Source organism: Periplaneta americana, chromosome 8, assembly GCF_040183065.1.
Source record: "Periplaneta americana isolate PAMFEO1 chromosome 8, P.americana_PAMFEO1_priV1, whole genome shotgun sequence".
NCBI classification, from domain to species: domain Eukaryota; kingdom Metazoa; phylum Arthropoda; class Insecta; order Blattodea; family Blattidae; genus Periplaneta; species Periplaneta americana.
The window spans coordinates 109,083-123,205 of NC_091124.1; the positions used below are offsets into that span (position 1 = coordinate 109,083).

Genomic DNA, 14,123 nt, shown 5'->3' on the forward strand with positions numbered 1-14,123 from the left:
ACACCTCTTCAAGTGATATCTCTATCCAGTGCTTTTGCTTCAGTAAATTCTCATTTTACAAACCTATGGATCAACAATTGGCTCTCTTCTGACAAAGGAAAAATTTTACAGTCCATTCAAAAGAAACCAAATAACCTGGAAATGTACAAAAACTTGCTCAGACATGTTCAAACATTTTTAACAAGAGCCAGAACAGATCACATTCTCCTACACCGATTTCACCTTTCTGATATTCCTACTTGTCCATGATGTAATAATCATGATGAAGATCTGGAACACATTCTTCTATACTGTCCATCCATAAACCACAAAAAAGTAAATTAAAATCATCAGTACCAGTTGCAGAAGACACAGCCCTGCAGTATATATTGACTACACCCCAACTTTGGCTACTAGCAACAGGCATCTATAATGAACACTGATCAAAATACCCCTCATTTCTCATGAAAAACAACAACTGAAAAGACTACAGTGGACTATAGTAGACTTTGTGTTGTCAGCAAACAGCTGGATACATTAAGAAGATTGATTGATTACATATTCATCACGTAATGAATTGTTTATGTTTCTAAATTGGATTAACATTCTTTTGAATAAGGTAATATTTAAATGTTTATTATTGTCAAATTAATTTATATGTCTTGTATTTATTAACAGTCCAGGCTTCAAATTTGTAAAATTCTAGTTCTTTTTTTCTGGTTCCCTGTGGTCACCTTCAGCAGAAGGCAGATGATTTTCTAATAAATCTTTCATCATTGTATATTTTCGTAAAACATTTGACTTGTTTCACGTCTGAAACCAGAGTTCGAATAAAACGTTTTGATGTGGTGGTAAAGTTAAATGTTAGTGCTATTAGCAATTTATTAACATATTATATTTTTCGTCATAGTATTTTTTACATGGAATGGTGGACCTCACATTTTCACATATACGGTGCCACCATTAACAACTGTTATAAATAACACTTCTCTCCAGCACACTTTATTAAAACTAGCCTAATCCTACTAGCTATCTTCTCTTGCTGCTCAGTCCATCGTCTATTTAATACTTATCCTACCTTGTTTCGCTAGTCATTATTTATTCACATATACCTTACTGTTTTCACTTCTACAGCCAATTCGTTATTCAGTCCACTGTGTGCACCATCTACTATTCACATCTTCGTTACTCTGATGTCTTTATATTAATCTTTCCATATAATCTTTTCTTGATCTTTCACTAGTTCATTAATATTGGCCACTTATTAACTCGAAAAATACAGTCTTTATCATCACTGATCTTTACCTCTTTCACTGACTACTCCTCCCCTTTCTTCGTAGCTAGCACTTTCTTCACTCGCTTGTCTTCCTTAGGGTACGGACACATTGGAGCGACGATAAACGATAAAAGAAGCAGCGATGCTATATCAGAGAGAATTGAAGCATGCATTGTCATTGAGGTGTGCATATTGGAGTAACGATAAAAGCGACGAAAAAGAAAAGTTCCATTGTCTTCGCTCTTGTCGTTTATATGATCTCTGATTAAGATAATATTAATCTGTATAATTACCGGTGGTTATCAATATATCCGAATATTAATCGATTTATTATTATTTCGGCATATTAAATTAATTATTGTAGATATTAGCAAATTGATCAGTTGTGTATTTATTTGTCATATGTTATGTGATCACAAGAACCAATCACAACACAACGAATTTATACTATCTTTGGGATGAGAAACGGGTTTAATTTTGTACGTATTTAAGTTATATTAACCTTGAACTTAGCAGCTGATATTTCCTATAATCTTCTCTCATTAAGTGGATGCATAGAATATCTTCTACTGATAAATCAAAATGTTCGCTTCCCGCGTCCTAGTTGCTCTGATATGAACACTTGATTCTTTGATAATACCAAAGTGTCGCTAGATCGTTTCTTTTATCGTTTATCGTTGCTCCAACGTGTACTTACCCTTATACTCCCACTCTCCTCTCCCTCACCATATTTTTCGCTAATTTTCGTTATGCACCATGGCTCACTTAATATTTAATTTAATTCCCCCAATTTTTTTACCATCATGCTCCTAAAATCTTCAAAATCCCCAAAAAATATCACCAGCAAACACTGCATTAGAGTCTTTTAAATCACTTCTTTCCTTCCCACCCTTATTACTATCACTTCCTCTCCAGACTCCATATCTCGACTCATGAATTACTTTCTTCCCACAACTAGTCTTCTTTCCTTTTCTCACGCTCCTTGAATTGACTTAAACTAGATTGCTAGGACTGTTGCTGCATTGTTGTGGTTTGTGCAGAGGAAATGACAAACAGTCTCGGGAAGGATACATAAGTTACGTTAAACCAAACAAGAGAAATTGCACCCTTTTATAATTATAATCTCAAAAATATTACATTGCTTTATTCCCGTCTTCTTCAACTGTTAATGACTTGATCACTCTAAAATAGTTTCTATATGAATTCACCTGATTTGTACGTCTTCCTGTTGCCTTTTTATTTTTGTTTCCCAATGCCCATCTTATCTACAAAGAATTCTACGAATCATTTTATCTACATAAATTTTCACAAAGTTTTCGTAAACTTCTAAGATGTATTCCGTTTCAAATTCTGAATCAATCATGTCGAAACAAACAGCGTGTCAAGAATCACTGTTTGCTTTATTTGAAGTGTGGTGTAGTTTATGCTGCGGGGGATTTTTATGTGATAGTGTTGGCAACATTGTTCCTTTTTTTTGTTGTGAACACACCCCCATTTTCGCCTCCTCTGATTGGAGGAACAAGGGAGTGGGGCAGCTGTCTGCTGGAGGAGCTAGCAGCGGCCTCGAGAGACGGGACTCTGGTTCGAAGTGAGTCAGAGAGAGGACGTCGAGTCTCCAACCTACACGGGAGGATTCGTCGGTTGTTTGTACTTCGCCAACGACGGTTTTTGAGTCGACCCGCCTGGTTGAAAAGGAACGAATCTGGTTATGCGTGAGACGCATCACTGATAGAACATCGTTTCCATATTGCAGTTACATAGACCCGGTGGTGGTCTGCTTCATCTCTAACAGAGCATTGGCCAGCTCTATTAATTATCATATTCTACACAGCGTGGGATCGTCGACACCTTTTAGATGACAGTGAAGCAGTGGCGGCTGATTGACTGAGGCAAGTGAGGCCGGGCCTCAGTCACTTGGCTTAACTGAAATCAAATTTTGTGTTTTTATATAATGTATTAGTTATTTGAATGAAGCATATATCGCTGTAGAAGCATTTGAAAACTTTGATGTATATAGACCTGTTTTGCAGTAAAATTTGTTCCTGAGGCCAGAATCGTTCGTGCTGGGTTTGGCTTAATGCATTTCATGTCCTTTCGCGGGCTTTGAGTTTACACTTAAAACGTTGTAGCTGAGGAACAATTCGGCTGGCCTGGTCAGGTTTCACTCCTCCCATCCATGGGCCGGCCTCAAGGGTAGAGTGGGGTGGGAATAGCAGTGGTGACTTGTCTTCCTAACTAGGCCATAAATAACAAAATTCCAGCTCTTTGGCAGGCAGAAACCCACTCGAGATTCTCTCCCCTTATGTCTCAGTTTATGACCTAAGCAAGGGTGTTCTACTATTGTACTTCATAGTACAGTAGTGAATCTGGGCCAATGTTGTTATGTATTTCGGGAAAATATAAACAGAAACAAATGAGAGAAATAATGCTGGTGCAATTAATTCATTGTTAGAGTGTCCTTTTTCGAGAAGAAATAATACTAAAAGAAAGGAAGTTTTAAATAAAGAGAGAGACTACCGAGATACCTACGACATCGCTGACAATTTTTCTGACAGATAATCTTAAAACGCGAGTTTCTATTGCATCCTGGTATGGGCAACATAAATGGTTATGTGGTAATGTGGTGCAAAATAAACTTCTCTGTTGGCCTTATTTGTTGCTGTCAAAGGAAAAAAATAAAAAGAAAAGAAAGAAAGGAGAATTTCAAGACATAATATGGGATGCTTCATCACACTGAAACAATCACTGAAACTCAGAGCATAACAGCTTATTTGGTGAGTGAAATTATTATTTTTCATTGATAGTAATAAGAATAGACTAATAATAGTAATAATAATAATAATAATAATAATAATAATAATAATAATAATACAGTAATAATGATATTAATAATATAATAACACTAATAATTAATATCATAAACAAACATTTCCTATCGGAGGCACTTAAACTAGTTGCATCTGGCCTCACCGAGGATTTTGATCACCGGCCGCTACTGCAGTGAAGTTTCTTTGAGTCTATCGTGATATTAATGGTGATAGTTCTGAGTCGGAGACGAGGTATTCTACACGGACCTGCACCGGCAATCAGCTAAAGGTTGGAGTGTTGAACTTTATGGGCTTTCTCGGAGCCCGTGTGCCATGGAGAACTGTACTTTATGTGGGGGGGGTTTGATCACTCGCAGTGTATAGTACCATATTTTCACTTCTCATTCCATGTTAGTTATTAGTCCTCTCTCTCTCTCTCGGCAATTTACGCCGTTATCAGAGTTCAGTATTTAAAATTTCTTTTATTATCCCCACTTCCTGCTTGGGGGTATTCTTATGTTTTCACAGTTCTTAATTTGTATAATATTTGTAGCCTCTTTCTCTCTACTTGTTTGTGGTTCATTAAATTGTTATGTTTATGATGGCTTGTGTTATAAGTACTATTGTTAGAGGCAACCAAAAACCTTGAACCATACGATCCTCTTTATTTTTCCTTCCTGGGTTTCCCCAGGCACGCCAACACGACAGAAGGTGTAACAGAGATTCAATTGTGAATCTGAAGTAATACGTCATGATGACCGAAATTGACATCACCACTTGGTGTATTCTTTCGTATCTTTGTATTTTGAAAGAAGTAAGCTGTAGGACTGTTTCTTTAGGTATTTTCGAGTCAAGTCTTTGAACAGAACACATCCTAGAATTTTTACTGTTAAAATTTCTAACAATGAATATACGTAATGGTTCTCAATTATGTATTGTTAGAGGTGAAAATAAATTTACAAAAATATTGATTATTGAAGGCATCACTGAAAGCAATAACCATTTAAAAATTTTGGTAGTCATATAATTCAGGAATTAATCAATATTCAGTGCTACTAATATCGCTGCAGCCTCATGCTTAACATGTTGGCATCATACAATAACGTGCGGTGTGCTTTTAAAACATAATTTTGCCGACCGATTGTTGCTCTGTAGGTTTCACTCTAAGAGTCACGATGTCATGTCTACTTCCTTGATAAGAATAAGCACTATAGTCCCGTCGCTCTAATTTCCGGCAGCCAATCGCGTTGCAAGTCGGCTACATCAAAACGTGTGTGTCTTGTGATTCGCTTATGAAGACTTATTCATTTCCTAAGGCTCGATAAATATTAATATAATCGCCCGCCATTTTGGCTCTTTCGTTGGCGTTCACAGAAAGCACACGAAGACGTTATTTCCCGCTTAATTATTTGCTGAATTACAGTGCGTTTGATTTATTATCATAGGAGCTACGACATGATAATGTTTAACGGTGTGGCAAATAGATTCCTCGTGTGGTAGCTTGGGAACCAAAGAACAAAAATGGCGAACGATACTACCTACCTAGACTTTATAGGGACTTCACTTCCTAAGACGTAAGCAAAGAGGAGGGGTCATGCCGGAAATAACGATGTCGCGACTATAGTTTGTTATATTGTTAAATGGCTATTATTATTATTATTATTATTATTACTATTATTATTATTATTATTATTATTATTATTATTATTATTATTATTATTTCATATATGAGTACGTTGAAATTCTTAACTCTTAATAATAACTCTTTAATAACAATTTTTAATCACATACCTTAATGTTCGTCCTCAGCACAAGACATTGCAACCTCGGTTTTAGTCCACGTGGATTAGACGAGTAGGTGTCATTTAATAATGGAAGCAGCTTATTGGTTGCAATACTGAAATTGAGGCGAGTGATTGGAGCGGCGACATAAGAAATTGAAAACAATAATGCAATTAAATTTCAAAGACCTGCCGAATGTTAACCATGAGAGCGCGGCGATAATACAGTTACTGTCACAATTTGGGGCAGAGAGCGTCAATAGAAGAGATTAAAAAATATGGATTGCTATTTAAAAAATATTTCTATAATTCCTATGGAAAGCAGAAAGCTGTGACTGTTCTGGGGAACAAATAAATTTAATGCTTTCAGAATGTTCTGAATGACCCCATGTTACTTATATGTAAGAGCAACGTAAGTATCAGGGATGTATGGAGAAATCTAGCGGCAGATTTGGAAGTACTGTGGCTACGCCATGTTTCTAGTCTATTTGCACAGACGATGCATCATATCTCTGCCAGTGAGCGACTGTTACATTTCAGGTGGCTTGTTTTTGTCGTGGGTAACAGAGTATTAAAAGTGTTACAATCTTTTGCTATCTCTCGTTCCCCTCACCGCAAACTATGACGTTGCACAGAGGCAGAGATATAATAAAAGATCTGTATACTGTCACATTACAGCTCATGGCTGTTGCACAGGTCACGAAACTACGAAGTCGTCACTCTCGATGTATCCAAGTCTTCGGCTGTCCTGGTATTCCAGCATAAGTACCAATCCAAGTCTGTAGGTGTCTCCACTTACGAGCGGGGGATCCCACAGTTCACCCCAAGAGCCAGACGTGCTTCCTTCCTTTCCACTGCCAATCATCACTCTGCCATCGTTCTCCAGTTCATACTGTGCAATAGACGGGATGAAAGTGAAAAATAGAGAAAACTTATTTTCAACAATAGTTAACATAAATGAAAATACATAAACAGATAACATTTGAAATAATATAAATACACTCACTCCATTATAAACAATAAAACGCACATTACTATATAAACAAAAATTACTATATAATATAATATTACATATATATATATATATATATTAGAAATAAGTGTAATATAGAATAAAGTGAACAACAAATTTGAGAAAATCAAATATAAAATGACATGAATAAGAAACATAAATTAGGGATAATATAAAATAAGTACAAGCAATAAAACATAAATAAATATTACAGAATAATGTAAGTAAAAATTTAAAACATTACAAGGAATAAAACTTTATATAAATAATATAAATATAACTAATGTAATAATAAAATCTATACTAATAATAAATCTGTAGCCGAAATTTTTCTGGTAATTTTCGATTTTCCAAAAATAATTGGTCCTAACATATATAATTAACCACCCTGAAACCGAAAATCGCTTTTTTGAAATTTTTGTTAGTATGTCTGTCTGTTACCTTTTCACGCGATAATGGCTGAACCGATTTCGATGAAAATTGGAATATAAATTAAGTTTGTTGTAACTTAGATTATAGGCTATATGGCATTCAAAATACATTATGTAAAAGGGGGGTTATAAGGGGGCCTCAATTAAATAAATCAAAATATCTCGCTTATTATTGATTTTTGTGAAATATGTTACATAACAAAAGTTTCTTTAAAAATGATTTCTGATAAGTTTTATTCTCTGAAAAATTTTGATAGGACTGATATTTAATGAGATAAATGAGTTTTAAAATTAAAATAACTGCCATCTAAGGCGGTGTATTGAAATAAAAAACAAATGACTTCGTCTATAAGGGGCCTTGGCCACAACAATCGAAAGCTATGAAACATAGCCTACAATGTTTTTGTGTTTGTATGAAGTAATATCGGAAGCTAAATTAACCGATTTGTATAATTAATTATTATTTCACCATTGGAAAGTGTAGTTTCTCTGGATAGACATAATGCTATAATGTTATTACAGTAACTTGTGAGTGAATTGAGGACAGGTAAGATTAAAATAGCTTCTTATGCACAGAAAACTTGGTAGGTTATTCTGTATATTCATTTCCTGTATTTCTTATAATAATGTTTATGAACATATTCATTTTTATCTCAGAGAATTAACGAACAACGAGAGTGTATTGATTTAGTATGCAGTAATAGTACGTTAGCTTAGCAATCCATTATTTTATAATTCAAATTTTAACTCTGCTCAATTAAATCGTGTTAAAATACATAAAATACATATGCAATAAATGCAATGCAAAAAAATTGGGTAATGAGCCAAGCAGATTATGTTGCGCTGTTGTAAAAGTTGTTCCTCCTGAGATTCAAGAGCTCCCACAACAAATTAAAAATTTTCTAATTCGAGTACATCCGTTATCAACACACTTTTTCATAATATAATATAATATAAACATAATAATAAATCTGTAGCCAAAATTTTTCTGTTAATTTTCGCTTTTCCAAAAATAATTGGTAATAACAATTAAGAAACATGTTAAAGGAATTTTCATTGCACCAAATGAGTGCTCTCTGGATCAAAATGATCGCATTTTAATATTTTAAATACAATTTAAATTAAGTAACATATTAAACGATTTATCCTTCTATCAAACACGAATGTTCCCTGGATCAAACGTCCTATTTTAATTATGTAATTACTTTATATTTATTTCTAACGGGTGCAGCGGAGCGCACGGGTACAGCTAGTAAATAAATAATATGAAAAAGTATACATGAAACTGTACAATATCGCAAATAAAAGGTAAGATATTATAAATAATGTATAATAAAATTTATTATTATTATTATTATTATTATTATTATTATTATTATTATTATTATTGTTGTAACTACTGTCATAGCACTTGAAATAATAAAACTTAGTAACATAAGTGAAACATAAAATTTAAAACACTAAAATATCAGCTAATATAAAAATAACATGCAATAATAAAAATAACACAACTCAAAATATTGATCATTACACGTCATGTAATAAAATAATCTAACATTAATGCTATAAATAAATATATTATAAAACAAAATAAAAGAAATAAAGCAGAACACGAGATGATACTTTTCACAGCTGTGAGCAGTATGGGATGAAGATAAATGCAGACAAGATGAAGACTATGGTTATCGGAAGAAAAATAAAGAAGGTAAATTTGCGAATTCGAAATGAGGCAGTAGAGCAAGTGGACAGCTTCAAATACTTGGGGTGTACTATAAGCAGTAACATGAGCTGCTGCCAGAAGTCAAAAGGAGGATAGCAATGGCAAAGGAAGCTTTTAATAGAAAAAGGAGCATCTTCTGCGGACATATGGAAAAAGAACTGAGGAAGAGACTAGTGGAGTGCTTTGTGTGGAGTGTGGCACTGTATGGTGCAGAAACATGGACATTACGACGAAATGAAGAGAAGCGAATAGAAGCATTTGAAATGTGGATATGGAGAAGGATGGAGCATGTGAAATGGACAGACAGAATTAGAAATGAAGCTGAGCTAGAAGGAGTGGATGAAAAAAGAGTAACGCTGAAACTGATCAGGAAGAGAAAAATAAATTGGCTGAGAAGAAACTGCCTACTGAAGGTTGCACTGGAAGGAATAGTGAACGGGAAAAAATTAAACTGAAAAATTTTGTCTTATTCCATAGTTTTTAAGTATTGCTATATGTGCTGATTTGTGTTTTTTTACTCTACATTAAAATTGTTAGTTTCTCGTTTATGTTTGTTAATTAACAAGGATATAATTAATTTTATTATGGTACTTAATCACTCAAAGTATCTGTGTTTGTAATCTGTGTATATTTTTGTGTGCTTTACTTTGTTTACAGTGTGATTTTTTTTTATTTCTATTACTGTATTTGTATTTCTGGTGGTGTGGAAAAGAAGGCCTGATGGCCTTAACTACACCAGAATAAATAAATAAATTACAAATTACAAAAAGGAATTCTGCCCAAGTTCCGTAAGATTTCGCATCCTTGGCATGGATTAGAGTGTGGGTACCTGTTCGAATTCTGCCACTACATAGAACTTCCCATCCACCAGCTGGTTCAACTCTTGCTCCAGCAGGCTGTCCCATATTGTGGAGTTGGGGGCGTCCATGTAACCATCGCTGAACTGCGACCGTGGCAGAATTAGTAGCAGGTAGCCGCTGCAACCAACACAACAATTCACATGTAGAAAGCACATCTATTATACACGAAGCAAAATAACCCAATGCAAACAAATGTAATTCTGAACAACTGAACATTCGAGGTTATAATAATTTAAGATCCCGAAAAACAGTCGAATCAAAGCAGAGATGATAGGAATAAAAGGCTCCATGAAATAAAAACAACTGAACGTTTGAGGCTATAAGATCCAGAAAACAATGGAATCAAACTAGAAATGATAAGAATAAAAGGTTTCTTGAAATAAAAACAACTGAATATCTGAGGTTATAAGATCCAGAAAAACAATAGAATCGAAGCAGAGATGATAGGAATAAAAGGTTCTTTGGAATAAAAACAACTGAACATTTGATATTATTACAACACTTTCTTTTGAACTCTTTTTTTTTTTTTTCATTTTTTATCTATAATTTCATTGTAAACATTTATACATATAATAATTAATTACTGTTGCATGTTGAGACTGTAAGTCTCATGTAATTGTTTGATTGCTGATACATAGAAGCAGGGGTGATATAAATAAAACATTTATTAATTTTGAGCCAAATACTTTTAACTACCAGTGTAATTTGATTCTATTAGTTCAATTTATCGTTAATGAGTTCGTTCTTTGGCTGAGAAACATTTGCGTGGGATTATCACTAATAGTACAACACAAATTATAATTTATTTCACTCTCAATTATGTTCACAATCCTCATAAATAAGAACCAGTTCTTATAATCTAAATATCATAGTAACAGCCAACACAGAGCATAAACATTTGACACAATTTCGGAAATGCTGTGAATCTCCTGTCAGTTTCCCCCCCTGCCTATTCTTTTCCTTCCCCTCCCAATTGTAGCTTAAATCCTGATCCTGAATCCTACGCTGTGCCAGGTGCCCAGACTTACCTGACCAGTCCCTGATACGACATGGCTGGGTGCACAAGGACAGGAAAGGTCTCGTTGGCTTTGACGGGCACCACGATGACCGGTGCCTGGTGCAGCGCCGGGGTGGGCGGCAGCGTGTGGACCGTGACATTCATGCTCGGGCCCATGGTCACCGTCTTGGCAGACACGCTGACCACATATGAGGAGGCGGGCCTCAGGTCAGAGAACTGCAAGCAGTCACATGCAGCTCGACTAGAAATACGTGAAACCTCTCTACAAGACAACTCCCATTAGGAGAATAGCCCTCTTAGAGGCACAGTTTTCTTAGAACTAATGTGTTGTTGTTGTTGTTGTTGTTGTTTTCTAATGCCAGGCGATTGACAACAAAGTCATTTGACCTCTTGCACTCCAATATTTTTCAAAGATATTGTCATGGCCAGCCACTGAAGCACAGATTTTGAGGTGTTCCGAATCCATTTCTTGGTTTGAGTTGCACAATGGGCAGTTAGGGGACTGATATATTCCAATTCTATGCAGGTGTTTGGCCAAACAATCATGGCCTGTTGCCAATCTAAATGCAGCTACAGACGATTTTCGTGGTAAATCGGGAATTAACTGTGGATTTTGATGCAGAGAGTTCCATTTTTTCCCTTGAGATTGTGTTATCAAATTGTGTTTGTTGAAGTCTAAGTATGTAGATTTAATAAATCTCTTCACAGAGTAATACGTAGATTTAGTAACAGGTCTGTAAGTAGCAGTGCTGCCCTTCTTTGCTAAAGCATCCGCATTCTCGTTTCCCAGGATTCCACAATGGGATGGTATCCATTGGAATACAATTCTTTTATTGAGTGATATTAATTGAGAGAGCATTTTAGTTATTTCTGCTGTTTGAGATGAAGGTGTGTGTTTAGAGACTAATGTAAGAACTCATAAAAACAAAAGTACTTTTACTTCCATTTAAGGACCATTCCTTTCCCTGACCACTGAATACCCGTTTTGTTAATTTTAGCTCTTTTAAGACACCAGATTTCAAAATTATAGTACAGAATTACAATTTTACAATACAGTAATTCATTGCAGTGATACTCAACCGGGAAGTCACGGCCCCCTGGGGGTCCACAGAGCAGTTAATATAGGGTGGTGAACAAAATTAATAATAATAATAATAATAATAATAATAATAATAATAATAATAATAATAAGTTAATAAAAATAACTTATAACTTATTTATGATTGATGGATTGATTGATTGATTGGCTGGCTGATTGATTTATTGATTGACTGATTGGTTAATTGACAGATTGAATGACTGATTTATTGACTGCCTGGTTGACTGATTGATTGATTGATTGATCGATCGATCAATACTAAAATGCATTTTGTCTGATAAATGAAACACATTGTTTTGACAAAACGGTTTACAATCCATGAAATCTAACCCAAAAGTCTATTTTATTTGAACACATGACATGATTTGTAGAAATGCCGAAAACCGAATACCTGCTTATTAATGTTTACCTCATTATTTATTAGTATTGTTGTTGTTTAGTCAACTGCCCAAACACAGGTTTGAAACTCATAAGTGACAGCAATAAGGCATTACTCGTGAGGCAACTAAACCAGATAATAATGGGGTAGGGTGGCCAGTTTCTTTCCCTCAACATTGTATACATCGCTGACTAGTAACATTCATTTGTATTAATAATTATTAAGTACGTTTAGATTTCAAATGACGCTCGCTAGTAACTTTGGTTTCATTAATGTTGGCAACTTCTTCAAAGAGAAACGATGCTGTCAACATAACAGTTGGAAAGTAATTGCCAATTTCATTACTTGTGAGCACCGAAATTCGAAACAAAGCTGGCAAAAGAAAATTCAACCTGACAACTATACTTGGGAAGATCTATGTTGGCAGAGCTACCTGATGTCTTGAGAAGGGTCAGGGAGGGTGAGCTGAATTAATCCTAGGACACAGATACTTGTATAACAGCATTTCCTCTTTCTTTCCTCCCTCTCCCTCACCAGTACATCTGGAAAGGTTGTCAGTGGTGGATGTTATTACAACTGTGTGTTAACGACATTTTTCAGTGTAGTTTGAGAAGGTACCTATAATCATTTTATAATTAAAATGTTAGAGGTGTTGTGCTTCATATTAGGCGTTCTTGTCCTAGTGTTCGTGATTCTTGGTGTAGGACAAGAGGAAAGCCACTGCAGTCTGACGCCAGGGAAATAGTGTGCAATGTACGTAAGTTTTTCATAGAGGAGTTTTCGGAAATCCTACAATAAGCGTAGTTGAAGTAGCAAAGCGAATTGCTGCTGCGTGTGGAGTATCTCAACGCACTGTTACCATATTCTAAATGAAAAGAGAGAAGCAGATGAATCAGGAAGAAAAGTGCCAATTCCGGGCAAAAAGCGGCCGCAAAGAACTCCCACGAAAACCAATACAGACTCGTTCAGTGCGGCTGCCATCAAGAGGCAGATAATCACACGAAGAGCAAAATTTGGGTTTGTGACGATGGTGAACGATTTATTATTGTGCATGCTGGATCTTCGTGTGGATTTATACCAGGAGCCTATCATAGTTTTAAGTCAAAATCTACTAACAATTCCCATGAGGAAATGAATGCCGTTAATTCCAAATATTGGTTCAAAAACAAACTGCTTCCGAACATTCCACAAAACAGCATCATAGTAATGGACAACGCCTCTTACCATTCTGTACAGTTAAATAAAGCTCCCACTTCTGCATCTTCTAAATCAGACATGCAGTCTTCGTTACGTCAGAACAACATAGAGTACGACCCAAAGGCGACAATAATCCTACTGTGCGACATAATAAAATTAAAAAGGAGAAAATGGTAAGGTACGAACTGGATACCTTAGCTCAAAGTGAACCACACCGGCATACCGTAGTAGGACTGCCACCATATCACTGCAATTTTAGTGTCACTGAGTTCATCTGGCCTCAAGTGAAAAATGATGTCATTAAACGCGATGTATCTTTCAAATCCAGTGAAGTTATAAAATTATTTGAAGAAGTGTTGTCCAAGGTCACACCAGAGAATTGGAAAAATGTGTGTGAACATGTTAAAAAGGAAGAGTATTTTTATTGGGAAAGGGATGGAATGATTGACAAGGCAGTGGATCGTTTCATAATAAGTTTGGACTCTGATAGTGACGACGATGACGACAACATGGAAGTAGAAGTAGAAGAATCCACCACTGTACATACAAATAGCTTCATGGGGT

General features: G+C 35.4%; 1 protein-coding gene across 4 annotated transcripts in view; it reads right to left on the reverse strand.

Moving 5' to 3' along the window:
- Positions 1–852: 852 nt before the first annotated feature.
- Positions 853–14,123, reverse strand: part of LOC138704391 (uncharacterized) — a 73,133-nt gene continuing 59,862 nt past the window's right edge. For all 4 annotated transcript variants that reach the window (XM_069832219.1, XM_069832223.1, XM_069832221.1 and 1 more), the window contains exons 24-26: positions 10,895–11,100; positions 9,836–9,983; positions 853–6,735 (exon numbers count right to left, since the gene is read on the reverse strand). In XM_069832219.1, coding sequence (XP_069688320.1) covers positions 6,541–6,735; positions 9,836–9,983; positions 10,895–11,100 — 549 coding nt within the window. In that variant the 3' untranslated portion in view covers positions 853–6,540. The remainder of the gene's footprint in view (positions 6,736–9,835; positions 9,984–10,894; positions 11,101–14,123) is intronic.